Genomic DNA, 25852 nt, shown 5'->3' with positions numbered 1-25852 from the left:
AGCGCCACCGACATCCACCCAGCCAGGGCTGCCCCCGACACTCCTTTAGGCCAGGCCCTCCCTGTTAAGCCCCTATTGAGCTTCCTGGGGCTATGGTTGGGGACGGGGAGAAACTTCTGGACAATAGCTGGGTTCACCCCTGCCCTTCCCCAGGGGCCATTCTCCTCATCGGCTCCTCACCCCACCCCAGTGTCCAGGCCACCACGCCAGAGACAGAGGGGGCCATACCTGGGCACACCAGGGGGCTGCAGGGCTCCTCCTGGATGGCCTCTCCTGGGCAGGACATGTTGCTGGGGCTAGGACAGAGCCGGGAACGGCTGCGCCAGCCTGGGCCCCCTCCAGGGACAAGGCAGCTCTGGGAGCAGGTGGACCAGGGTGTCCAGGGCGTCCAGCCCAGCGGCTCTGCCAGAAAAAGGGCAGGATACTGCACAGGGGCCTGCAGGGCGGGGAGGCGGGGGGACCCGGGGCAGGTCTGAGAAGCCATGTGACTCGGGAGAATGGTCATGGCTCTGCCCCTCGGGGGCCCCTACGTTCGGCCCAGGTCTCACTCTCAGAGCCCAGCATCCTGCTGAGCCTGTGGGCCTGGGTGGCACCTCAACACGTCCAGTAACCACCCTCACATTTTCTCCCAGATCAGAACTTCCAGAGCCCTCTAAACTGTCCTTTCAGCTTCCATGTGGAAACCCAAGAGTCCCCTGACTCCCAGCAGCTGCTCTCCACTGGCCACTCCTTCCTTCTCCTGCCTCAAGACCCTGGCCCGGACCCCCGGGGCCCACACCTGCACCCCGACTCCCCTGCTCTCCCCTCTGCTCCATCATCCTGGCATCAGTGAGATGAAGAGAGCTCCACTAGGACAGCTCTGCCCCAGGGCCCCCAGCAGTGGAAACAGGACGACAATCCTGGCCCCTAAGCTCCTGACCGCCCCTCCCCCACGGCGAGCATGAGGGGCCGGCCCACACCCTGCTCTCCAGACACCCTAAGCCCCCCAGGCCAGTCTGCTCCTGGGCCTGGGCCCAGGCCTTTGTCTCCTTCCCACCAAAGGTGCACATATCAAGGCAGTTCCAGGGCTGCTCTTGGATGGGGAGGCCTTGCTCACCACTCACGCAGAGTGACCAACAGCCCGGATTCTGCCATGTTCTCTGACAGGAATCTGCAGGAGGGAGGGGGACGGCGGAGGGCTTCTGCTTATGTACCTGACCCACACGTCGACAAGTGACAGGCCTGCAGCTCCTGCCTTTCGCCTTCACACGGGGCACCCCCCGAAGCGGCCGGAGGGTTGGAGGGGGACCTGAGGAGAGAGGCAGGCTTGGCACCGGCTCTCCTCTCCTTGACTCTCACCCCTGCCTCCTTCATCCTCCAACCACCCCCTCACAGGCCACCCCCCACACGCCAACCCCCACCCTCCGCAGGCCCCTCAGCTCTCCCCCCTCCACACTGAGTCCCCTCCTCTCCCTTGCTGGATCCGTCCTGCACACCTGAACCTGGCCCTCAAGCCAGAGCCACAGGAGCGGTCGCAGGGACCCCAGGAGGACCAGGCTGACCAGCCGCAGGGCATAGGGCAGCCCCCTGGTTCACACAGCAGAGCCCCCTTCTGGCACATGCTGTGGGGGAGAGGAGAAGCCAAGGAGATCAGGACGCTGCGGGGTGGGGGGGGGGGAGGGGCATCCCCTGACCGAGGCCCTCCCCACGGAGCTGCCGGCTCACCATCGGCTGCAGTTGTCCAGGAGGAAGGGCTGCCCTGGCTGCTGCAGCTCTTCACCCACAAGGCAAGGGCACTCGGAGAGGGGCAGGCAGCGGGCGTCCTGGAGGAGGAGCCCAGGCGGGCAGCGGCATCCTGGGTGGGGGAGGAGTGCACTCAGCCCCCAGGGTGGAGGGCAGCAGGGAGGGGACGTGGAGACTGAGGGCTGGTGGACCAGCGTGGACGCCCCACGCGCCCCCTCAGGGCTCTGTCCACAGCGCCCCTGCCGGCTGGGTCCACCTCACCCTCCAGACAGTGTCCGCTGCAGCTTCTGTTGGCCTCCGGGTCCAGGCAGGAGGGGGGGCACGGGTGCACCAGCCCCTTCTGGCACATTTCCTCACTAACATGCACACGGCCCAGCCCGCAGTCTGGGGGGAGATGGGCACCAGTTAGGGTGGGCACCGGGAGGCCCGGCTACCTGCCGACGGCCCCGCCCCCACTCTTGTCCCCATCCCTTACCTGTGCCACCTGTGCAGGACTGCAAGCTGCAGGGCGCCCCCTCTTGGGAGGCCCCAGGGCAGGGGGCGCCGCCATTCTTGGGTGGGGGGTCCACACAGCTCCGGCGGCGACTCCGATGGCCACCCCCGCAAGAGACACTGCAGGGCCCCCAGGCCTCCCACTCAGCCCACGCCCCAGCCACTGCGGGAAGGAAGAACGGAGGAGGCCCAGGTGAGCCGGAGGAGGTGCAGCCATGCTCCCCTGCTCGAGAGATTAGGGCCAAGAAAGAGAGAGGACCGGGCCAGGGGCCAGCGGGGTGGCTCAGGGCCAGCCTAGGAAGGGATGACCTGTAGCAAGATCTCTAGGGGCAAAGGATCCGGTCTTGGAAAGGGTCTGAAATGGCGGGAATCCTGGGGCAGGGCGCCCCCTGGTGGCAGCAGATAGAAGGCCAGATGCGGGGTTGAAGCCGCCCCGAGCGGGAAGCCCCTTGGAAGGCAGAGGCGGGGAGGAGGGGGGCACTCCCTTGGGTCCACAGAACAAAAGCCCTGCAGCGCCTTGGGCTCAGAGCCCGGGGCCAAAGGCACAGCCTGTTTACACTCTCGCTCTGAGGCGGACCGGCCGCTGCTCGGGGTAGGAAGAGGGCTGGGCTTGGAGCAGGCTTCCGACAAGCCCTCTAGTGGTGCGCGGCTGGGACAGCAGGAAGGAACTGTCCTAGAGTCCTGGAGCCCTGACCCGGGTCCCAAAGCGGAGCTGGGGCATCTCCCCGGCGGTGTCCCACCTGGACGGCAGGGCAGGTTGGGAGGGACGCCCGTTACCTGGGCAGGCCCGCACAAAGCAGGACCGGCTGCGGAGCCGATCTGGCGGGCAGCTGCCGCCAGGCAGTGGAGGCCGCTGCAGCTCCCGGCGCTGGAAGGTGAGGCCCAGGCCACAGCTGTGGCTGCAGCTGCTCCAGCCTGACCAGGGCGCCAGGCCACAGTCCACTGCAGGGACGGGAGGGCTGGGTTCAGGGGGCACCCACGCGGAAGCAGGGCCCGCGAGGTGCACCACGGCCGGGCACCTACCACAGCCGTCTTCATCCGAGCCGTCCTGGCAGTCGGGCTGCAGGTCACAGCGCCGCTCGGCGGGCAGGCACTCCCCACTGCGGCAGCTCAGCTGGCTCGGGGAGCAGAGGGCTCTGGAGGCCGGCAGCCCAGGTAGGGCCGTGGTGGGCACTGTAAAGGGCACAGTGCCCCCTGCCCGTGCTGCAGGCGGAGGTGGGGGAACAGGGTCACACACGTGATTCCAGCTGAATGATAAACTGAGCCCTCCAACCTCAGGTCGTGCCAAGAACAGAACCTGCTGACCAAGCCTCTGGCCTCCCTGTCTTCCTGGTGCCTTCCGCGCCCAGTGCCAGCTTCCCTTGCCTCTGTGTGGGTGTGATCATGGGGGCTTTGGTCTACACACATCTCACACAGTCTCTCTGTTTGTCGACAGCTCTTGGAGTGTCCAGAGACAGTCTAGAGCGTCTAGAAAAACAGTTTAGGTCCCCAGGTACCCCTTCCTGATGAGGACCCCCTGGGGTGGCCCCTTCCTGCAACTGGTTAACACTTGAGTCCTTTTCTCTCAACTGGAAGACGAGGCTTTGAGCATAATGATGTTCAAAAGGATGGATGGAGGGATGGAGGGACAGATGAATGGATGGATGGGTGGATGGATGGATGGATTGCTGAATGGATGGATGGGTGGATGGATGGATGGATTGCTGAATGGATGGATGGGTGGATGGATGGATGGATTGCTGAATGGATGGATGGGGGGATGGATGGATGGATTGCTGAATGGATGGATGGGTGGATGGATGGATGGATTGCTGAATGGATGGATGGGTGGATGGATGGATGGATTGCTGAATGGATGGATGGGTGGATGGATGGATGGATTGCTGAATGGATGGATGGATGGATGGATGGATGGATTGCTGAATGGATGGATGGATGGATGGATGGATTGCTGAATGGATGGATGGATGGATGGATGGATGGATGGATGGATTGCTGAATGAATGGATGGATGGATGGATGGATTGCTGAATGGATGAATGGATGGATGGATTGCTGAATGGATGGATGGGTGGATGGATGGATGGATTGCTGAATGGATGGATGGATGGATGGATGGATTGCTGAATGAATGGATGGATGGATGGATGGATGGATGGATTGCTGAATGGATGAATGGATGGATGGATGGATGGATTGCTGAATGGATGGATGGGTGGATGGATGGATGGATTGCTGAATGGATGGATGGATGGATGGATGGATTGCTGAATGAATGGATGGATGGATGGATGGATTGCTGAATGGATGGATGGATGAAAGGATTGCTGAATGGATGGATGGGTGGGTGGATGGATTGCTGAATGGATGGATGGATTAATGGGTGGGTAAATGAGTATCCTCAAAGGCCAGACAGGTTTTATAAAACAGGCTGAGGCCCAAGACCTCCCCCATTCCCCTCTTCACCATCCCCAAAGTCACGCACATTCCTGGTTGCTTTCACCCACTCAGTTTCTTTCCATTCCCTGCTGCCTCAAGCTCAGGACCTTCCAATACCACTAGAAATGGGGGGCAGGGATGCCCTAAACCCAAAGCCCTCTTTCCATTGCACCCATGTGACCCCAGACCCTCCAGGGCGCTCACCGCAGGACCTCTCGTCAGAGCCGTCCAGACAGTCCTCCTTCCCGTCACACAGCTGCTCTTGCTCCATGCAGCCCAGCACCTTGCAGGGCACCTGGCCCAGGCGGCACCGCATGGGTGGGAAGGGCGCTGGGGCGATGCTGTGTCCTGCAGGCACCACCACAGCCAGCTGACCAGGCACCGTCCCCGCCCCTCGTCTTCCTCCTTCAGTCACCTCCCAGCCCCCAAGCCCCCTCCTGGCATCAGGTGCGCCCTCACTTCCTACCTCTCTTGGGAACAGAAAAGCAGGGAACTGTGCCAGGAGGCTTGGGCCCTGGGCCTCGTCCCACCAGATCTGTGACCTCAAGCTGTGTGACCTGGAACAGGGCAGCCGACCTCCCAGGGCCTCCATCCCCCACAGGGAAGTTGTAGGGATGCCCAGGCTGACAGGCAGAAGGCCGTGGAATCTTACCATCACGGGCCACAGACGTCGTTGGGTGTGGGGGAAGCACCGTCACGGCTGCCATTTCGGGTCTCGGGGTTGTCACCTCAGGCCGGGACGTGGGGGTGGCAGGTGCGGTCTGCACAAAGTCCTCAGGACTCAGGGGAGACGCGGACACAAGACTTGCTGGCCCCTTTCCTGTGGGTGCAGGGGTTGGGGGGAGGCCTGTCAGATCCCCTTCCCTGAGGTGAGGCCCACATGGGCTCCAGAGGGTTTCTCAGGCTCTGGGGGGTGCAGGTGAGGACAGCCTACACCCCACCTTGGAGGGGCTTCAGGTCAAAAAGGAAATGGGGAGTTCCCACCATGATTTAACGAGTTAAGAACCAACACAGTGTCCATGAGACTGTGGGTTCAATCCCTGACCTCACTCAATGGATTAAGGATCTGGCATTGCTGTGAGCTGCAGTGTAGGTGCAGGCCAGCAGCTGCAGCTCCAATTCAACCCCTAGCCCAGGATCCATTTGCCACAGGTGTGGTTGTAAAAAGAAAAAAAAAAAAAAGAAAAGAAAAAGGAAATGGGATTCAGTCGTCCCAGGGGCGCAAGAGTGGTTTTTATTGAAAGGAGAAGAAAAGCTTCGTTTTGCCTGAGATTCATACTCTGCCCTCAGGAAGATACACATGGCCGCTTCCAAGTCAAATTCACTATAAACTAAGACGTTTAGGGAGAAAAAGTACAGAAAACACACAGCATTGGAAGGAGCAAGTGCCAGGACAGACCCAGATGGGCCCGTGGCTGCAGCTGTACAGCGAGCCGGCTGCGAGCCTCCTGGCCACCATAGTGAAAACGGGGCTGAGCTTCTCATTTTTCGGACAAGAGGTTCACGTTGAAAAGGCAACCTTTTTTCTAGAACCAGACTTCGAGTGAGACTAGATGTCGCTGTGTGACCACATGAGTCTGCGTGTCACAGACCGGAGCGAGGGTACAAGTGGCTTCATGTGCGTTTTACAAAAGACAGAGGAGCGTGTTAGCCTGGCCCCAGCAGCTTCCTCAGAACGTGCGGGAAGGGACCACACAGGTGGTCTCCAAGCTCCGGGTCTCACAGAGGGGACCTGAGACGGGCCACCACGTCCCAAGGGAGAAGGTCGGCGCCAGGACACACCCAGCTGTCCCGCCTTCACTTGCCGGCCGCCTCTGTGAAGATGGCTGTCCTGGGGCTCAGGGGCAGATGAAGGACCAGGCAGCCTGGGGGCTGGCACACAGCCGCAGGGAGCCCCCTCCTTGCCCTATTTAGGGACGTGCTCACTTAGTGACCCTGGCTTCCCGCACCCACTTAGAAACATTTGCTGCTGGTGACTGGGGCGCCTGCTGTGGGAAGGGGTGAGCAGAGGGCATGGGGGGCCAGGCCCCACCCCACAGCCCGGGGAGGCGAGCCAGGGCTCTGGGGAGGCAGCCACACTGCAGGGCGCAGGCTCAGCCCTGGGGACCGGCCAGGAGCCTTGAACCCTGGAATCCAGGGTGGTGGGCAGGGGCAGGATCTGGCCAAGGTGTCCACGGCACCCGTGTCTCCCTCCCCGAGCTGACCCCACTCGGGTGAGGGACGAGAGAGGGTCAGAAGACTAATTCTGACTAACAGCCCCTTGCTTGGGAAGAACAGGCAGGGTGGGGGCTGGGAAGGGGGCCTGGAGTTGGGGCACATACCTGTGGGGGGCACGGGTGACCCCTGCCCGGGATGCCAGCGCTCAGTCTCTGCCAGACCCTGTGGAGGGAGGGGGCTCAGCTGCCCACGCAGCTGGGAGCCCACCTGGTGTCTGGGCATGGGTCTCTTGGTCCCACGGGGATGCACTGGGGTCCCACAACCCTGCCCCCGCCCCCCGGTGCAGGGCAGAGCTGGGGTGTGGAGCCTGCTGAATCAGCAACAGCTCAGGGCTCAGGACCCCCTGGCACCAGGAGCTTGGGGGCTGTTCTCCTTGTGGTCCACTTCGGCTTTTGTCCCAACCCCCCGTCACCCCCCAGGACACACGACTGTGCCTGAATGCTGTGGTCACTCTCCCCTCCGTTCTCCAGTGCTCACTACATTGCAGATGCCCCCCATTCTCCAAACCTCTTCCAGGAAGCCTCTGGGGATTTTCCTATCCCTGAGCACCCGATGTCCTGGTGCCTGCCCTGTGGGGCCTAGGCCTTTCCCATCGTCCAAACTCCTTCAGGCCAGGCACTTGCCTTGTGCTCCCCGCACCTCTGGCTGTCCCCATGGCCCCAGGCCAGCACCAGGCTGGTCACTCCACCCCCCCCCCCCCCCCCCCCGCAAGGCTCAAGGCTGAAGGCCTGACCGAGAGAGCTCTACCAGGGACACACAGGGAGGCGATGCAGGCTGACCGCATGCAGAAAGGGGGCCGGCCTGGCCTGCAGAGACTCCGAGATGCTGGGGCTCCCTGGGCCCTGCACCCCACCTGCCAGCCCATGTCTCCCCACTCACCTCCATGGGCTGGGGGTGCAGCCATCCAGGCTGGGTGTGGTAAAGGGCCGGGGTCCGGGCTGTGGACTGGACTCTGAGAACAAAGATAACCAAGGGGGATCCAGGGCCTCCTGGCTTCACAGCCCCATCCAGGCAGGGGGCCATCTTTGGGTGGGTGGGTGGGGGCAGGACCGGGGCAGGGGGACTTGAGGGGCTCTGCCTGCAAAGACTAGACAAGGGGATACCCTCCACGGCAGCTCTGAGAGTTAGAATCTGCTGAAAGATTTGTTAACCAGATGGCTGGGCCCCACCCCCACAGCCTCTGCCTCAGCCTGTCTGGGCCAGGGCCAGAGAATCAGCATTGCTAGCAACTTCCAGGGGATACTGATGCTGCTGGTCCAGGGGCCATGCTTCGAGAACCACTGACCTCCAGGAAGATGGCATAGAGTCCTGGGTCTGCGTGGTGAGAAGGGGCTGCCGAAGGCGCCCGGCTGCAGCAACTCAGCTCATGGCCCCACCGGTACTCAGGGTGAAGGTGGTACAGGACGCCTCCCACCAGGCTGACCCTCCAAGGCTAAGCTGGGCAGCAGGCACCCCATACCTGGCAGTGCCCGTGGGCGGGGGCACACAGCCCTCCTCATCGGAGCCATCCTCGCAATCTTCCACACCATCACACAGGGTCCCTCTCAGGACACACGAACCACTGGCACAGCGGTGCCCAGCCCCCGGGCAGGCAGGTGCTGGTGGTGGGGGACACAGGTGGAGGGGAGGGCTGAGGGCTCCTGCCTGTCCCTCCTTTCCGCTCTGCCCCTTCCTCCCCCCGCCCAGCCTGTACCTGGCTCACAACCGAGCAGCTCCACCTGCAGGGGGATGCTGTGGTTGACATCACTTTCGGAGCCACGAGTGACATCGAGGGACCACACGCGGACGTGCCGAGCCTGCACCATCCGGCCAAATAGCCACACGGTGGGGGCCACGTCATCCCGGGTCCCAGGGAAAAGCTGTGGGAACAGCGGTGCCTGCTCGCGGAGGCTGGAGCCTGCCTTCGGCTCAGGCTTCCCCGTGACGCTGCCTTTTGGGGGGAGCCCCTGCCCATCCCCCAACCTTCATGGCATGGACCTGGCCTTCCCAGAGCCTGTGCTTTTCCAGCGTAAAGCTCAGGGGATCTGGTCCTGATCCCCCAGGGTCACGGTGCCTAAGGCTGTGTCCCCAGGGCCAGGCCAGTATCTAAGAGCAAACACGGAGTTCCCATTGTGGCTCAGCAGGTTAAGAACCTGACTAGTATCCATGAGGACACGGGCTCAATCCCTGGCCTCGTTCAGTGGGATAACAATCTAGCGTTGCTGTGAGCTGTGGCGGCTGGGATGCCACGTTGTCTGCGGCTGTGGTATAGGCAGGCAGCTGCAGCTCTGATTGGAACCCTAGCCTGGGAACTTCCACAGGCCGCATGTGTGCGGCACTGAAAAGCAAAAAGTAAAATAAAACAAGAGTGACCATGTGTAGACTGACCTATTTCAGGAGGCTTGTCTTCCCGGGGGCAATGCAAATCCCACAAGGGCAGGGCCATGCCCCACCGCTCTCCACACCCCCAAGCCCACAATGACCTTGCTGTAGCCCTGCCCCTCCCTTTCGCATCCCCCACTGCCCTGCATCCGAGCCGCTTCAATTGTTTCTGACGCCCCTTTGACTGTGGTCCCCAAGCCCTCTGCTCCACAGAACACTGTCCCTGCTACCAACAGGTGCCAGACAAGCCTCCAAAGCAGGAAAGGTCCCTCAGGAGACTAGAAGCCCCTAAGGGACAAAGATCATGGGCCCCACAAAGGGGTCTGGTGGGACTCTAGCCCATGGGGCCCGGGCGGGTGGTACCTTGGGTGGCGGCTGAATGGCAGGCAGGAGGTCACGATAGCTGTGCCAGTGTAGACCATCACTGCTGAACTGGAGCAAGTCTGAGGATCCCGCCCCCTGCACCATGATGCCTGGAGTGGGGGGGTCAGAGCTAAATGAGCCAGCGCCACCCCAGCCATCCTTTGTCCACCACTACCTCCTTCTCAGGCCCCCGCCCCCTCCCCACTGACCAGTGAGGTTCCAGGGCCGAAGCAGGTCCAGCTGCAAATAGGGGGCCTGCATGTGGCGCAGAAGGTCACCAGCCTCTGCAGGGCTCCAGGTCTGCTGGCCAGGCTCCCCTGTGGGCTGGTCCAGTAGCTGGGGTGAAGCCTGTAGGCTCCCCTTGGGGAGCCGGGTCAGGTCCAGGCGAGAATAGCAGGAGTCTGGGTGCACAAGAGAGGGGCCTGAAGTCAGACAGGGCGTGGCAGGAGCCTGCCATGTAAGGAAGCCACAGGAGGGGCTGGGGGATTTGAAAGGGCCCAAGCAGGTGACTTTGTGGGACCCACAGGGACGGAAGGCTGGTCCCAGGGGCAGGCGTGGAGAGGCAGCTTAGGCTGGGATGACTTCCAGACCCTTAGGAAGGCCGCCTCCCCGTGGGAGGCAAGAGGACAGCCCAGCGAGCCTCCCCTCCCAGGTTGGACCACCCCTGGGCTATATTCCCCCTCTGACCTATAAGAGCACATGGCCCTTACCGCCGGGGGGAGGCAGAACGTAGGTGATCAGAGAGGGTCCGATCTGGGGGCTGGGGGCTGGAGTGGGGGCGGGAGTGGCCATGGGCTGGACCGTCCAGTTCACTCCTGTGTGGGGAAACTCAGGCTCATGCCCACTCCGGCCCAGCTCCCAGGCCTCTCTCCACCTCTTGGAGCACTTTCTCTCCTAGGACTTCCCAGGAGCTTTGGGAACAGCCCCACCTCACCCCTGCTGGGAAAGGCCAACCTCCTCCCCTTGGAGTGAAGTGGGAGTTTTCACTTCCAGTGACTATTCAGAGAGCAGAGAGTAACGCTGCCAATCCCAAGCCACTCCAGGGTCAGGACCGAGTGGCCGAAGTTCCTAATCCAGGGCTGCTGTGGCTAATAAGGCACCTTTGCGGGCACCAGAAAAGAGCATCTCTGGTTGGAAGCAGTCCTCCAAGCTAAAGTCCAAGCCCCCTCTAGCCATACAATTTGTGCAGTGAACCACCTGTACAACTGTGTATGGAGGCTCTCCTAACCTCAGAAGCCTATGGGTACACTCCTAAGACACAGAATCTGGAGTCAAAGTGCGTTGATTATTTTTGGCCATGCTCCTGGTGTGCAGAAGTTCCCAGGAAGAACCTGAGCCACAGCTGTGACCCAAGCCACCCAAGCAGACAGTGCAAATCTTTGTCGCTGAGCCACCAAGGGAACTTCAAGAAGTACATCAATTTTTGAAACTTTCCTTTTTTCTTTCTTTCTCCTTTTCTTTCTTCTTTCCTTTTTCTCCCTCCCTCCCTCCCTCCTTCCTTCCTTCCTTTCTTTCCTTCTTTTCTTTTCTTTTTAGGGCTGCATCTGCAGCATAGGGAAGTTCCCAGGCTAGGGGTCAAATGGGAGCTGCAGATACAGGCCTATGCCACAGCCACAGCAAACCAGATCCAAGCCTCATCTGCAACCTACACTGCAGCTCACGACAATCTGGATCCTTAACTCACTGACCAAGGCCAGGGATCAAACCCATGGGCATGAGTGGGATTCTTAACCAGCTGAGCCACAGTGGGAATTTTGTATTTTTCTGTTTTATTTATAACTCAGTTTCCAAGTAAAGATGCTCTTAAAAGTCCAACTTTGTTCTGGTTGCTCTTAGGGGAACAGGGAAGGTACCAGATCTGACCCAGCAGAACCAGAGAAAAGAAAGTGCCTTCGAGGGGGACCTCGCTGGGAGGTAAACCCTCAGAAAGATCAGAGGAGGTGGGCAGAGACTGAGCCCTGGCCGAGGGAGAGCACAGACAAGCTCTGACTCCTGCCCCCACCCCGAGGGCCCCTTCCTTCCCCAGAAGCCAGGATGAGGCTCACCCCACCCCAAGGCTGGGGTAGCCAGTGCCCCCCCTGACTCTGTGCGGCCTCCTCTGACTCCCTCTGAGTCCTCGCCATCCTCCAGCCCCCAGACCCACTCACCAGGAGGGGCGCAGTGGCAACACGACTCTCCCACTCCTTCCACCAGAACCCAGTCCTGGGGGCACAAGACTTAGGCTAGGCGCACAGAACTGGCCATGTGCCCTGCCCGCAAACCACTCCATCAGCCTCCTGCAGCCCTAGCCTCTACCCACCACGCCACGCCCCTGCCGCTCACCTGGGGGCAGCTGCCCAGCGGGCAGTAGGGGGAGCAGTGGGCCGTGCCATTGTGCAGACACTGGCAGACCTTGCAGGGGCCCCCTCGCCAGCGCTCCCCGACACGGTGGACCTGGCCGTGCTGCTCACAGCCCCCACAGGGCCTCGTCTGGCACCTGGGAAGGTAGGGCCACCCCTCACCTGGTGAGTGAGCTCACCTGGGCCACCAACCCCTCCTGGTGTGCCCAGAGGGGGAGGTTTCCTGGGACTTGGAATTTTTAGCGATCAAACCCAGGAAGTCTGGCGCCAATGGGGACACCATGCCACCCTATTATTCCAACCCCACCCCTTCACCTGAAAAACTGCGACTGGCCCGAGAGGGCATCTGTGCCAAGACCCCTGGCCATTGAACTGGTCCTGGGGGGGGGGGCTGGGCGGGCAGATACGGCTGCTCCCACTACAGGCCTCCCCCTAGGTACATCCAGAGGCATGGGATGCAAACCGCAGACCATCCCCGCTCCTGGGCTGTGCACTTGCCAGAGCCCCCTTTTGGACCTCCAGGACATCAACTGACGCACAAGAAGGCCAGGGGTCCCCAAAGCTGTGCTGGGAGTCCTGGTGTTTAGACTAAGAGGGGCACCGAGTGGGGCCCAGGGTGCCCATGGAGGCACCGGGAGTGAGAAAGGGCACAGAGGCAGCTTCTCAACCGGGAGTCAGAGGTGAGGTCAAGATCCTGCAGGCCCCCAGGCTGGGTACAAGTACCTGCGGGCCTTGCGGTGGATGCCCCGGCACTGGTGGCCTCGGCCAGAGAGGCGGGGGTTGTTGGGGCTTCGGAAGGACCACTGAATGCTCAGGCTCCCGCAGGGACCCAGGCACTCAGCCCAGGGGGACCAGAGTGACCAGCCACAGTTCACTGAAGAAGGGCCAAGAGTCAGGGCCAGAAGCGGGTGGTGGGGAGGAGACCAGACACCCCTTGGGGAAGGGCCAAGGACAGAGCCTCACCGACACAGTCCAGGTTGGGCCGGCAGCGCCGGGGCCGCCCATCTTGGCAGATGCAGAGCTGGCAGTCGGCCTTGATGCGCTGCCCTGGTGGGTAGTGGATGCCGTCCACCAGGCAGGGGCACTGCCCGGGCCACACGCACCGCCCTTTGTCATCCAGCACCTGCCCTGTAGGGCACCAGCAGCCTAGGGAAGGCCCTGGATGAGACTTCTCTCCAGAGGACTTGGCCTCAGGAGACATGCCCACCCCCACCCCACACTGCGCCCCTTTACCTGGGCTGCTGCAGGGTGGGTCAGGGGGGCACACGGCCTGACCAGAGATGTCATCACAAGTCAAAGGGCAAGGGGCACAGGGATGGAACACCAGCTCCCTGGAGCAGGTGACATTGGGGCAGCCATCCTGAGGGCAGGGCCCTGAGAGAAAGCCGAAAGGCAGGCCATCAAGGGCGGATCCCCTGAGGGGACAAGCCGCCCACCAGCAGCCCCTCCGCACCCCCTCTTTTGTGTCCTCCTTCCCTCCACTCACCAGTCTGGTGGGTGCCATGAGGGTCCCCAGGCAGCATGGCACAGGTCCGGCCCCCGTTCTGGGGTGGGTGGCACTGTCGCTGCCGGGTCCTGGTGCCCCTGCATGGCTCAGAGCACAGGGACCAGGGGGACCAGGAAGTCCATTCTGCATCCACTGTGAGGAGGAAGGGCAGGGTATGAGGTGCAGAGGGACCTGAGACGGTTGGGGGGCGGGGCGGGGGGGGGCAGTGCCTTCCTCTGCCCAGCTCCCTCCAGCCTCTGCCCATCCCACCAGGCCTCCCGGGTGCCCCAGGCCCCTGACCTGGGCAGGCGGCAGTGAAGCAGGCCTGAGTCTGATGCTCGGGACCCAGGCAGTGCTGCAGCACTGGGAGGCTGGGAGGGGAGCAGCGGCGGCTCCGGGCCTGTACCCCAGGCCCACAGGTCTGGCTGCATGGCCCCCACGGGCTCCAGGGGCCCCAGGCTCCACAGCCCTGCTCTTCCGGTGAGGACGCCACCTCCCCTGTCAATTCACAGTCAGGCTGCCCGTTGCACACCTGGGCGGGGGGACTTGGGGTCAGGGCTCCTTCCGCTTTGGGGTCACAATGGCCCTGCCTCCTGTACCACCCGCTGCCCACCTCACCTGCTGGAAACCGATGCAGAGGCCATCTGGGCAGGAGTATTCTGAGCAGGGAACTCCAGTCCCATTGGGGCCTCCTGGGGCTGGCAGCCCCTCTGAGGATAAAAGGAGAGGAAAAAGGTGGGCACCTCCCAGGCTCCCATCCAGCCCTGCCTCCATCAGGGGGACAGGGTGCCTACCACAGCCCAGCTCATCTTCACCCTGGGGACAGTCGCGGACCCCATCGCAGAGCTGCTCAGGGTTCAGGCACAGCTGGGGAGCAGAACCACAGGAGAAGAGGCTGCCACAGGGGGGCAGCTGGGTGGAGCCTGCAGTGGGGAGATAGGTCCCCTTGTGCTCCCCTCCCACCCACCCTCCCCCTACGGAAAGGTCAGGGGAGTCAAAGGCATGGAGGGAGGGGGTGTGAGGCAGAGCCCACAGGGGACCCATTCTGGTTCAGAGACACCTTTGGGAGAGGTCCAGGAGGAGCAGGCCATAGGGGAGGTGATGGGGCCTGTAGGCAGGCCCCCCCCTCCACCAAGCAGCCAGGATGGGAGGTCTAACTTGCAGGGACACAGAGGGAACCCCAGGTCTGGTGGGGAGAAGCTTCGGGGGAGCCCTCCAAACGGGCTCACCTCCTCCGCAAAGTGGGCAGAGACAAAAGCCCTTTCTTCTCTCCCCAGGGCTGGCGGGGGGCGGGCACAAGTTTTCAAAGAGCCCAGTGGAAAAGATCCGAGGAGCACAAAACTCGCTCAGGCTTGGATGTCCCCGACACTAAGGCACTCTCTAGCGGCCGTGCCACCCCGAGCCGCAGGGGCCGAAAGTCCTCCAGGTATGGGTGGGAAGCGCCGGCTGGGCTCTCACCGCAGGCGCCAGGGCTCTCGTCCCAGCCGTCGGGGCAGTGCGGGACGCCGTCGCACAGCTGCGCAGGTGCCACGCAGAGCGGGCCGCGGGCGCAGGGCGCGTGGGGCGGCGCGCAGGGCCAGCCGCAGCCGTGCTCGTCGCTGCCGTCGGCGCAGTCCTCCTCGCCGTCGCAGCGCCAGCCCCGGGGCGCGCACTCGCCGCTGCCGCACGCGATGTCCAAGGGGCCGCAGGGCGGCGCTGCAGGGGCATCCGCGGTAGACCCCCGTGCGGGCCTTCCACCAGCGCCGGCTCGGCTCCAGCTCCGAGCCCCTCCCGCCCCCCACCTAAGACTGGCCCGCACCCTGCCCCTCCCCCCAAGTCCAGTTGCTCCCGCATGTTGCTGCCCTGCTAGTTTTCCCAAAGCTCTCCCCTCATCCAAGAAATCCCATTAGACTCCGCTCAGTTTAGAGGGGGCCTTGAACTTCTGAGAATAAGATTCGAATTCTTTCAGCTCCCCGCAAACGCTCTTCTCTTAGTTCTTTCTGGTGACTCCAGAAGGTTGGGTCTGTGCCCTGCCTCTTCCCACCCCAACATCTGCTCCAAGGCTTCCCCCTGGGCCGCTGACCACCGCCCCCCCCCCTCCCCGCCAGGCCTCCAGACTCCAATTTTCTCATCCTCTTTTCCTCCGGGAGACTCACCAGGGCTGACCCTGGCAGGGGGAGTTGGTGGAGTCTCCTGGGAGGCAGTGGAAAGGCCAGGCAAGGTGCCAGCAGGCGGCATGGGCAGAGAGGGGAGGGGGCAGTGCCCAGGCCCCTCGTCGGCTCCGTTCGGGCAGTCCCAGATTCCGTCACACAGCCGGAGGGCCCCCACGCAGGCGCCATCGATGCAGGACACCTCCCCAGGGGTGCAGCTGACTTGCCCTATAGCCAGAGAAAGGCACTGGTCCCAAGGCACCACCCCTTCTCCTCCCCGTCTGGGGCGCCCTCACTCACACACAGGCACAGGTGCCCACTCCTCAGCTGGGGATGGGTGAAGGATGGGTGCAGAAGGAGAGGTGGGCAGGTGGGGGCTCATGAGATGGGGCTTGAGGGAAGGGATTTCCTGGTGGACTGGAGCCTGGGGTAGGGAAGACCAACCCAGACAAGACTCCTCGTCAGCAGCATCTGGACAGTCCGGATGCCCATCGCAGAGCAGGGCCAGGGGCAGGCAGCGCCCATCAGCACAGGGCAGTGAGTCCGGGGGGCATGGGCAGCCCTGCTCATCCATCCCATCCTCACAGTCATCCCGTCCATCACAGAGCAGGGCCAGGGGCAGGCAGTGGCCAGAGCTGCAAGACATCTGCCCCTCCCCACAGCCTGGGGTGGCACAGCCTGGCATGGGGAAGACAGGCAGGCTCAGGATGCTGGCAAAGGGTCCCCAAGAAGCCCCCAACCCAGGAACCAGAAACACGCCTGACCACAGGTCATAGCTGCTGGCGATGGGAGCAGCTGCTTGGGAAGCTGCCCTGGGATGCACACTCCGCCACTGCCGTGTGTCGGCTAGGACACTCACCCGCCTCGTCTGAGCCATCACCGCAGTCATCCTGGTTGTCACAAAGCCAGCTGTGTGGCACACAGTGCCCGCTCTCCTGGCATGGCACCTCTCCCTCTGCACAGCCAGGCACCAGCTCCTCACAGTGGCTACCATCCTCCCCACAAAGCCATTGACTTTCCTGGCACGTGCTGTGGACACAGAGTCCTGGGATGAGCCGCAGTGCTGGGCTCCGCCAGCCCAGAGCACAGGGCTCCTCCTGAGGCCCCCCACGCACCAGTTGCCACAGTCCTTCTGCAGCACAGTGCCCGGTGGGAAGAAGCTGCCGCCCCACTCGCAGGGGCAGGTCGCCGGCTCTAGACAGACTCCTCCTGAGATCACAGAGGGCAGGGCCCTTAACGACAGACCTGTCACCATGGCCTTGTGAACCTTTCCCATCCCAGATGCCTCCCCCTCCTCCCAGACACCCTGACCCTACCCACCCACCATGCAGTAGAGTCCCCTCTGGGCAGAAACAGCCCTCCACACAGGCCACAGCTTGGCAGTGCCACCCAGGCTCCAGACCGCGGTCGTGACAGGTGGGGGGACACGTGGGGCCACAAGCCTCATACACCTGACCCCCTTCACACTGCAGAGCTGGGTGGAGAGGGGAGAGGCTTGGGTCACTGCCAGGGCACCAGGATGCAACAGCAACAGGCGAGCCAGCCCAAGGTGACACCTGAGGAGGGCACGGGGGTGCATGTGGCCTCTTGCTGGGCCCCTCCCAAGGCTGTGTGCAACAAGCAAGTTCCACAGAGCAGGGATTTGGGCAAGTCTGGTCCATAGGAAGGTGTCTAGTGCATGGGACATTCCACGTGTATCTGCCCTTGAGCGAGTGAATGGCTCTCAGGCCGGGAGAGGTGTCCTTGAGGGAGCTGAGCAGGTGGAGGGATTGGATTCCAGGGACCAAGGGCCGGGCACACTCACGGCAGAGTTCCTGGCTGCGCCAGCGCACATGGAGCCCATGCCGGGCACACTCGTCGGCATAGGTGGCAATGGCGGAGCAGAGACACTCACAGTCGCCGCCTGCATCACAGCTGCAGAGGGGATCTTCAGCCCCCGCACCCTCTCCCACCCCCCACTCCCACGCCCACCCCATCCCCAGGCCTGCTCCTCTCACCCGCAGGTGTCATACACACACCACTCATAGTGTCGCTGTGGGGGCACCTCCGCATGGCACTGGGCAAAGAGGGGCTGCAGCAACACCCCACAGCGGGCACGGGCCCAGCCGGCCCGGTGGGCATTCACCTGTGGGCACAGCACCGTGGATCAGCCAGACTCGTCATGGCACCCAGCCTCTGGAACCCCCATCCCAGGTTTCTGCCACTGTCCCCTCCCTACTTCCTGCCCATCCTCACAGTGCAGGGGTACGGCAGGTCCCCTGGCTCAGGGCAGAGAGGATTGAGGCGCCATGAGTGGGCAGCCAGTTCGGCCGTGGGCTCCAGGACTCCCTGGCGGCTCCGAAGGTCATTGCTGGCGTCTCCATCAAAGTCTCCACACAGCCCAGCCACCCGGCCATGGAACTGGGGGGGCAGCTGTACCAGGACCCGGGTGCCTGGACAGAGGGAGGAGGCGGGGGCAGGCGAGCATTGTGGAGACATGATGCAGCCCTTCTTTAGGGCCGGGGGCTGGGAGAAGTCTGAGGCTGTGACTGGGTGGGCCAGTGTGACCACCCCTGGAAGGTGCCACCACCCAATAGGGGCCATTGGCTCCCTCTTTTGGGGGGTGGATGATTGCTGTTGACCGAAGAGACCTACTTTTGGGGGGCAGAGAGCAAGTGGGAGCCTACTTTCCTGACTAAAGCCAGGTTGGGGGTACAGGTTCCAGGCTCCAATCACAGCCCCCCCCCCACAAAGACCCAGAGGCCTCAGTGGCTGGAGGCTCACACTGGAGTTATTTTGATTTCCTTCAATTTCTCAGTAATGGTTATTTCTAAATCGCCAGCTGCTTGGGTTTGGGTGGTGGAATGTTAAATTTCTTTTTATTTCTTCTCTCTAAAACTTGGCATTTTTTAAATGTTTCTTTGATAAGGAGGTATTGCATTCTTTTCTCTCTCTCTCTCTCTTTTTTTTTTTTTTTTGGCCACCCCGTGGCATATGGGCCAGCACCCATATGCATACCCAGCCAGGGATCAGATCTGAGCCACAGTCTCAAACTAAGCTGCAGCTGCAGCAGCTCTGGATCCTTAAATCACTCTGTCAGGCCAGGGATCAAACCTGTGTCCCAGCAAGCCCAAGATGCCACTGAATTCCAGTGGGAACCCCAGGAGGTACTGCTTTCATAACGAAGCAAAACATAATTACAGAAACAAAATGTGGAAACTCCGGCCACGTGTACGGAGAGGGAAGAGCTTGGGGGAAGCCTCAGGGCACAGGTTAGATGGCCAAGGGAGGGGGGTGGGGAGCTGACCTCCATCCCAGAGAAGGGTGAGGCCCAGGCGGGTGGTGAGCAGCAGAAAGAGGCCGGCTCGGTGCAGGCTCAGCCCAGGGCCGGTGTAGACCTTGGGAGGCGTCACACTCACCCCATTCACTGTCACCGCCTGGCCTGTGGAGGCAGAGAGATATTTGGGCTTGGCCTTGCAGTAAAGAGGATCCAAGATCCCATGAGGGCCCCCTGCAGCCGCCCCTCCAATCTTTCCTTTGCTTCTCTAGCTCTGTGACGTGGGGCAAGTTATTAGACCTCTCTGGGCCTTCATTCCCTGGAGCCTTCCAGAACTATGATTCCCAATCAAGAGAGACGCCCCAGCTGCAGTGCACTGATGGCTAGCTTTGGGGCGACATGGGGAACCCCAGGCCTCGGCTACCCATGTGGAGTTGTGGGGTCACCTGGGACGCCCCTCCCTGGCAATGTCCCCCTTCGTTGTAACAGTCACCTCTGAGCATGTGCACAACAGCGCTCTGCAGCCGCACGGTCAGTGCCTTGGTGCAGGTGAGGCCACTGGCCCCGCAGGGCAGGTTCTGGGCAGAGACTGTAAACTGGCCATCAGCCTCTCGCAGCAGCAGGTACTCGCAGGCCCCAGGGAAGGTGAAGGCCAGCCCATCAAATGTCACATAGTGGGGGGCACCTGATGCCTGGCACCGTCCATCACACCGCTGGCCTGTGCAGTGCCACTGACGGCCCTGGCACACACTGTGGGCAAGGGGAGAGGAGAATCACGAAGAGAGGGACCCGGAGCTGCATCCGGAGAGGCAGCCAGTTGGAGAAATCCTGAGGCCCTCCTAGTCCAGGCCAGCCTGGACATCCCACCCCTCCCAGCCCCCCAGCCCAAAGCCAGGAGTCACAGGTTGCAGGGTTACAAGTCATGGGGCTGGGCATACCACATGTTGCAGTCCTCCTGGATTGTGGCATTGGGAGGGTACCACTGGCCACCGTGACGGCAGGGACAGAGCTCGGGATGGACGCAGCGCTCATCCTGGGCAAAAGCCAGAGACAAAAAGGCTCTTTGGAGGACTGCCTGATGCGCCCCCACCCCAGGTCCAGAGAGCCCGAGGGCAGGGCAGTGCACCCCCAGGTCCAGAGAGCCTGAGGGCAGGGCAGGGCAGGGCACCAGTCAGGGAAGGCCTCACCGGTGTCTCATGCAGGCTCCTCCCAGACTCACCAGCAGCACGTTGCCCGGGGGACAGACACAGCCCCCCATGCTGCCTGGTGGGCAGGAGCCGTTGGCACGGGGGTTGTCACAGGTAAGGAGGCAGGCACCAGGGACATAGACAAGCTCGCCAGGGCAGAAGGCCCGCTCAGGGGCGCAGTGGTGAGCAGTGCAATTCCAGAGTCCCCTCTCCCGGCAGACACTGCAGGAGGTTGGGAAGGAGCTAAGGGCCAGGCTCAAACCCGGACCCCCTTCCACCCCCTGATCAGACCTGGGAAAGCCTCAGGATCCCAGAGAAATTCCAGATCTGACACTGGAGACCTGAGCATCGCACTTCCAATGCCAGCTGTGACAACCACGGGAAGTGGGACTGTACCTGGCCATATCTAGGATGGATACTGTCACCTCTCCTGCCCCAGCTCCAGTAGGAGCCTTTCTCTGGGCTCTGGGGAGGGGCAGAGACATGGAACAACCCTATTGCCAGCACAGGTCGGAGAAGGATTTCACTGAAGTCTCCCCCTCACCCACCAGGCCCCGGACTCCGACGTGGCCTCCGTATGTCTGTAACTCACTATTACTTCCTAACCCTCGGAAGAGCCTCCGGACCGCACTCAGCTGGAACTCAGAGATCTGGGTTCGGGCCCTTGATCATCAATAAGCTACGTGACTCTGCAAGCCCTTTAGCCTCTCTGAGCCTCAGTTTCCTCAACTGCAAAATGGGAACAATTCTTCCACTTTCTACTTTACCAGCTTTTTGTAAGAATTAAGATTAAATAAGGTCATGTGGCATTCCCACTGTGGCCCAGTGGGTTGGGAGTCTGACTGCAGTGGCTCAGAGTACCAGTTCAATCCCTGCCTGGCACAGTGGGTGAAGGATCTGGCATTGCAGCTTGGCCCGGGAACCTCCATATGCTGCAGGTATGGCCAAAAACCAGCTACCCAACCGACTAACTAACTAACTAAGGGTAATGTGCATAAAAGTGCTTTATGGGCCCTAAAGTGCTCCACAACTGTGTGGACGTTATCAGCGTTCTATCACCTCATTGTGCCTATGCCACATGCCTGGAGCCCACAGGGCTCCATGCCCTGCCCCTCCCTAAGCTCCACCTCTTTAACCCCAAGCTCTTTGCCTCCTTGCAAAGGCCTCTGCTCTCACCAGTGGTTGCAGTCCTTCCTGACGGTACTGCCAGGGGCATAGCGATGGTCCCCAAGCTGGCAGGGACACAAGCTAGGGGGCACACACTGGCCCTCGGGGTCCCACAGCAGCCCCAGGGGGCAATTACAACCGGCCACACAGGTGCCCAGCTCCCCGCAGTCTTCTGGCTCCCCACAGTTCTGGCCGCAGGCTGGGGCACACTCCTGGTACTCCTGGCCACCAGGACACAGGACAGCTGGGCACAGAGACGCATGCAGGTCAGATGCACAGCCACTGCTGCTCTGCCCACCCCTCCAGACCCCACGCCTCCTATGTCTCCAAAAGAAGGAAGCAAACCCAGTAATCTGCCAAGATCAGAGGTCCTTCTGGGAACCCTCCCCTGCTGCAAAGCTTTGGGATTTCTCTGAGCCACTCTTAGATGTTGGAAGAAGGAGCCTAAAGGTGGGGCTGGCCAGCTGAGCAGACTCACGGCAGAGGCTCTGGTTTCTCCAAGAAGGCAGGGCACCCTCCTGAGCACAGCGCCGAGCATAGGCAGCGAGCACAGGGCACAGGCAGTCTCTGCCGGGGGCACAGCTGCACACAGCTGCCAAGCAGCGCAGGTGGAATGGCTCCCTGTCCACCAGCCCATGGCACTCCTTGGAGGGGTGATGAGGGAATGGGTTAGCTCCTCCCCCAAGGATTCCCCATCTTCTCTGGGCCCCACTGTCACATCCCAGTGCTCAGTAGCCCTGCCACAGCGCAGAGCAGGGCCCTCCCCATAGCCCAGGAGGAAGGCAGGGCTGATACTGACACATCCTATGGGTGCAAACAGGAGGAGCACCCCCAACCTGGTTACCTGGAAGGCTGGGCCATGCAGGATGGCGCAGGCTGCTTCCGCGAAAACACGGCTCTGAGCATGGGTGCTGCAGGGGGAAAGTGAGGTGCTGTCCTCCTCCGAAGGACACCTTCCCTCACCTGCCACTTGGAACTTGCTAGCAAAGGCTGCAACACTGGTCTCCACGTCGCCAGTGGGTGTCAGGAAGTCATCCTGCTGGTTCCAGGTGAAGGTGCCACACAGACCCTGCACCTGGGCCACAGGAGTGGGAGCAGGACAGTCAAATCCAGGCCTGCTGCGGCCTTGCCCTGCCATTCACCCACCCCCTGGCACACCTGGTGGGCATGGCGGGGATCCAGGGTGACGTAGGCTGCAGGGTCCGATGTGCCCCAGAGGACGTGGGCCCCAGGCCAGCGCAGCAGCAGGAAGGTGGATGAGGCACGGGTGATGCTGAGGCCCCCAGCACCACTCCAGGGCAGGCCCACATCCTGCCCGTCGACCAGTACTGCTCCTGCAATAGGGGGCCTGTGATGGGGCCACCCCCAAGGGGCTAGGCTGGCCTGATGAGGCTGGCACATTGCAGGATAGGACCATGAGAAGGAGGTAGGAGGGCTTGTATCATGGTGGGCTGCCCACCCTGAGCAAGGGGAACTAGAGTGACCCCTGGGAGGTCACCCACCCCACCTGAGCATCCCCCACGTGACCCTTGGTACCCACTTTGCCTTTGCCTTTGGAGGCAATGTGCAGGAGGAGCTGCACAGAGAGAGCCAGGAGCAGATGCAGGGGAAGAGAGATGGAGGAACTGGGCCCTGACTGTCCAGGCCTCAAGGGACCCGCCTGGCCTGGTTATGCCTTCAGAGCCTTCAGATCCCTCAAAACTATACGAATTGTATTTCCCCGCAAGGCTGGGGCAGAAGATGCCTTGGAAACTCTCCACAGGATTTTGTCAGCTTCAGAGGCAGCAGAGTGAGGGGGAAGCTGAGTCTGGGGGGAGATTTTGGGCTCAGGATCCTCAGGGCAGTGAGGACTGAAGGTGTTGGTCAGAGCCCAGGTCTGCCAGGTGGGGTGACAGGAAGCCCCTGGGGCCTGAGCCACACTCCATAGGGCTGCCGGGAGCAGAAGACCTGGTAGGTAGGTACTCTGAGAGCTGAGGCTACCTGAGTCCCTGAGCTGGACGTGGGTGTCCCCCAGGGTGACAGAGATGGCACGGAGGCAGTTCCCAGAGTCGCAGTCCCCATGCTCCAGAACAATCAGCAGCTCCCTCTTCACAAAGTCCTGGGACAGACGGTGAGCAGTGGGATGGGGGTGGGGCAGACCCCAGGCACAGAGTCTGTTCACCGCCTCCTCTGCCTCCTCCTGTTCTACTGGACACCTACAGCCCACACCTGGGGGCAGCTGTCACCTAGCATGTGTGCTGACCGCCTGCCAGCCAGGCAGACTCTGGCAGGGACTTAACCCTTGCCAAGTGCTGGCATGTGTGTGTGCAGTGGGTTTTTGTATGTGTGTGTTTCGTGTGTGTGCATGTTGGGGCAACATGCCTCGGCTCTCTGCTCCCAGTGGGGATGTAAGCACATCTCCATGTGTGCCTGTGCGCACACGCGTGTGCTGAATTTACGTGCACACGTATGAGTGTGTCATGTGCGAGTGCCTATTTGTTGTCCATGCGTGAAAGAAGGTGGCCTGGGCCTGAACTTGAGAAGTCACCTAACTTTCCCGGGGAGGGGGGGGGGGAAGAGGCCTGGAGAGGAAGGTGGACCCTCGTTGCCCCTGGGGTTGTTTTGCAGGAAATGGCATGTGACAAGCCCAGCTGCCTCATCTGTGAGAAAGGACTGTGAGGACGGACGGGTTTTGCTTTGTGCCCCTGGGCTGGGGTGGCAACGACAATGTGGGCACTTTCAGGGGAACCTAAGGAGGAGATGACCCAAAGGGCAAGCGTGGGGCCGCGGCTGCCATCTTCCCTCCAGCAGCGGTTCCCTCGCAGCGTTTCCCCGAACGACTGTGCCTTTTGTTTATTTACTTAGTGGTTTCCTCACAGTCACTTCTCCCCCAGAGCACCCTCACGAGGCGCCTGCTACCGGAGTGGGCACTCTGCACACCTGCACCAGCCTGGAGCTGCAACCCGGGCCGCCGCGGAAGAAGAAGCTCCGCCCATCGAAGGTGAGGTAATGCCCGTCCCCGCCCACCGCGCACTCGGAGGGGCACGGCGCCTGCGCGCAGAGCCAGCGGCCGTCTTGGCACACACTGCGGGCACAGGGCACGGGGGGGCGCGCTCCAGATCGGCCCCAGGGGGTGGGGGGCCGGGGGAACCGAGCTGGAGACGCCCTCCCGTCCCTCAACACTCTGGTCCCTCCCTCCGCCAGCCCTCCCCTCTGCCCTCTCGGCTGGAGGTCAGCTGAGGGTGGTCACCGGGTAGGTTTTTAAGCGGGGCCATCAGTTGTGCCTTGAGGGGTCACAGGTCACTTGTGAAGGAGGCCCCAGGAAGTAGGCAGGTGGAGGAGACAGCATTAGGGAGGGGTCGGAGGGGACCAGGCGGTCTCCAACCCCAGCGAAAGCAAGGCCCGCGGACCCACCACGGGTTGCACAGCTGGCGCACGGTGTCACCGGGGTTGTAACGCCGGCGTCGGTGGTAGCAGGGGCAGCGGGCGGCGGGCACGCAGAGGGCGCCGTCCCAGAAGAGGCCGGGCGGGCACTCGCAGCCGCTCACGCACTCCTCCCCGCAGGACCCCTCGCCTCCGTCGTCCACTGCCGAGCAGCTGGGCGGGCAGGCCGAGACGCAGTCCGAGTACAGCTGGCCCCCCGGGCACTGGCGCTCTGCGGGCACAGGGGCAGGCCGTGAGGAACGAGGAGCTCCCCTACCCACGCCGGACCCTGCTGTCCCCTGAGGGCCAGGAAGCCCTGGCAGCCCCCAGAGAGGGCGCTGGGCGGGGGGTGGTGGGTAGGAGCCACATGAAGGCCCTGAGTCTGTTCCCTGTGTCACAGGCAGGAGCCCTACCGCAGAAGCCGGGCTTCCTCCAGCGCAGGAGGACGCGCCGCGCCGCGCAGTCCTGGGCATAGTTGGCCAAGGTGGCACAGATGGCCTCCAGCCGCTCCTCCCGCCCGCTGCCCGCGGGGGCCGCAGCACAGTAGGCAAAGAGGCAGGCCTCGTGGTACTCAGCAGGGGGCACCTGCCAGACAGGACAGCCCTCAGCTAACCAGCCTTCTCCTACTCACCAGCGCCTCCCTCCTCTCACTTCCAGGATGCCCTGCTCTATGACCAAACTCCTGAGTGCTCGGAGGGAACTTGAAGATCATATATAGGAGCCAACTCATTTCCCAGGGATAAAATTGAGGGCAGAGAGGAGGTGCCCTGACCGACAGCCCAAAGCAATTTAGTGCCAGGACCAGGTGCCCCCCTTGGCACCTCCCTAGCCCTGTCCCTTCCCACCCCTCCAGTGCCTGATGCCACCTTCACCCCCGCCCATACCTGGACATGGCAGTCCCTGAATGGACTGTCCAGCAGCTGGTGGCACACATCCTGGGCTTCAGCCTGAAGCTGGCCAGGCTCCATGCCCGCCTCTGTGCCTCTCGGGGGGTCCTCGCAGCCTTGGGCTGCCTCCACTGCATCCAGACACCCAGGCTGGGGACAATTGGAGTCAGGCCAAGGGGCCGGGATGAGATACATCAACCAGGACCTCAGGAAAATGGCCACCACAGCTGCTTCAAGGCCCTGCCATCATGGCCCCCCGGCCCAGACATCCCGGGGCTGGGATGCGGGTGCAGCAAAGTGGCAAGCCGAGGTGGGTGTGGGTAGCCAGGGTCACTGTCAACCCACAGGTGGGAGGACAGAGCGAGTTAACCAAAGCTCATTAGTGGCCAGGTCAGTGAGTGCCTT

The 25852-nt window shown here is 62.2% G+C and overlaps 1 protein-coding gene across 1 annotated transcript in view; it reads right to left on the bottom strand.

The window, feature by feature from the left end:
* Positions 1–25852, bottom strand: part of LOC125117669 (SCO-spondin-like) — a 55627-nt gene that overhangs the window by 24807 nt on the left and 4968 nt on the right. Inside the window, exons 8-54 of the mRNA XM_047763701.1 lie at positions 25445–25597; positions 24974–25145; positions 24552–24792; positions 24078–24222; positions 23139–23256; positions 22317–22492; positions 22003–22233; positions 21637–21802; positions 21168–21402; positions 20024–20213; positions 19743–19837; positions 19298–19554; positions 18835–18969; positions 17784–17980; positions 17546–17673; positions 17353–17462; positions 16873–17022; positions 16664–16757; positions 16408–16577; positions 15993–16226; positions 15555–15776; positions 14878–15114; positions 14038–14129; positions 13720–13951; positions 13420–13572; positions 13167–13307; positions 12897–13079; positions 12657–12807; positions 11917–12070; positions 11742–11796; positions 10305–10409; positions 9804–9995; positions 9595–9704; positions 8564–8729; positions 8330–8468; positions 7750–7822; positions 6975–7032; positions 5319–5473; positions 4858–5023; positions 3238–3417; positions 2992–3156; positions 2198–2377; positions 1984–2106; positions 1705–1834; positions 1476–1601; positions 1194–1288; positions 223–402 (exon numbers count right to left, since the gene is read on the bottom strand). Of these exons, the coding sequence (XP_047619657.1) occupies positions 223–402; positions 1194–1288; positions 1476–1601; positions 1705–1834; positions 1984–2106; positions 2198–2377; positions 2992–3156; positions 3238–3417; positions 4858–5023; positions 5319–5473; positions 6975–7032; positions 7750–7822; positions 8330–8468; positions 8564–8729; positions 9595–9704; positions 9804–9995; positions 10305–10409; positions 11742–11796; positions 11917–12070; positions 12657–12807; positions 12897–13079; positions 13167–13307; positions 13420–13572; positions 13720–13951; positions 14038–14129; positions 14878–15114; positions 15555–15776; positions 15993–16226; positions 16408–16577; positions 16664–16757; positions 16873–17022; positions 17353–17462; positions 17546–17673; positions 17784–17980; positions 18835–18969; positions 19298–19554; positions 19743–19837; positions 20024–20213; positions 21168–21402; positions 21637–21802; positions 22003–22233; positions 22317–22492; positions 23139–23256; positions 24078–24222; positions 24552–24792; positions 24974–25145; positions 25445–25597 (7360 nt within the window). The remainder of the gene's footprint in view (positions 1–222; positions 403–1193; positions 1289–1475; positions 1602–1704; positions 1835–1983; positions 2107–2197; positions 2378–2991; positions 3157–3237; positions 3418–4857; positions 5024–5318; positions 5474–6974; positions 7033–7749; positions 7823–8329; positions 8469–8563; positions 8730–9594; positions 9705–9803; positions 9996–10304; positions 10410–11741; positions 11797–11916; positions 12071–12656; positions 12808–12896; positions 13080–13166; positions 13308–13419; positions 13573–13719; positions 13952–14037; positions 14130–14877; positions 15115–15554; positions 15777–15992; positions 16227–16407; positions 16578–16663; positions 16758–16872; positions 17023–17352; positions 17463–17545; positions 17674–17783; positions 17981–18834; positions 18970–19297; positions 19555–19742; positions 19838–20023; positions 20214–21167; positions 21403–21636; positions 21803–22002; positions 22234–22316; positions 22493–23138; positions 23257–24077; positions 24223–24551; positions 24793–24973; positions 25146–25444; positions 25598–25852) is intronic.

The sequence above is a fragment of the Phacochoerus africanus genome, chromosome 16 (genome assembly GCF_016906955.1).
Source record: "Phacochoerus africanus isolate WHEZ1 chromosome 16, ROS_Pafr_v1, whole genome shotgun sequence".
Lineage (NCBI taxonomy): Eukaryota > Metazoa > Chordata > Mammalia > Artiodactyla > Suidae > Phacochoerus > Phacochoerus africanus.
This window is presented reverse-complemented; position numbering and strand designations above follow the sequence as displayed.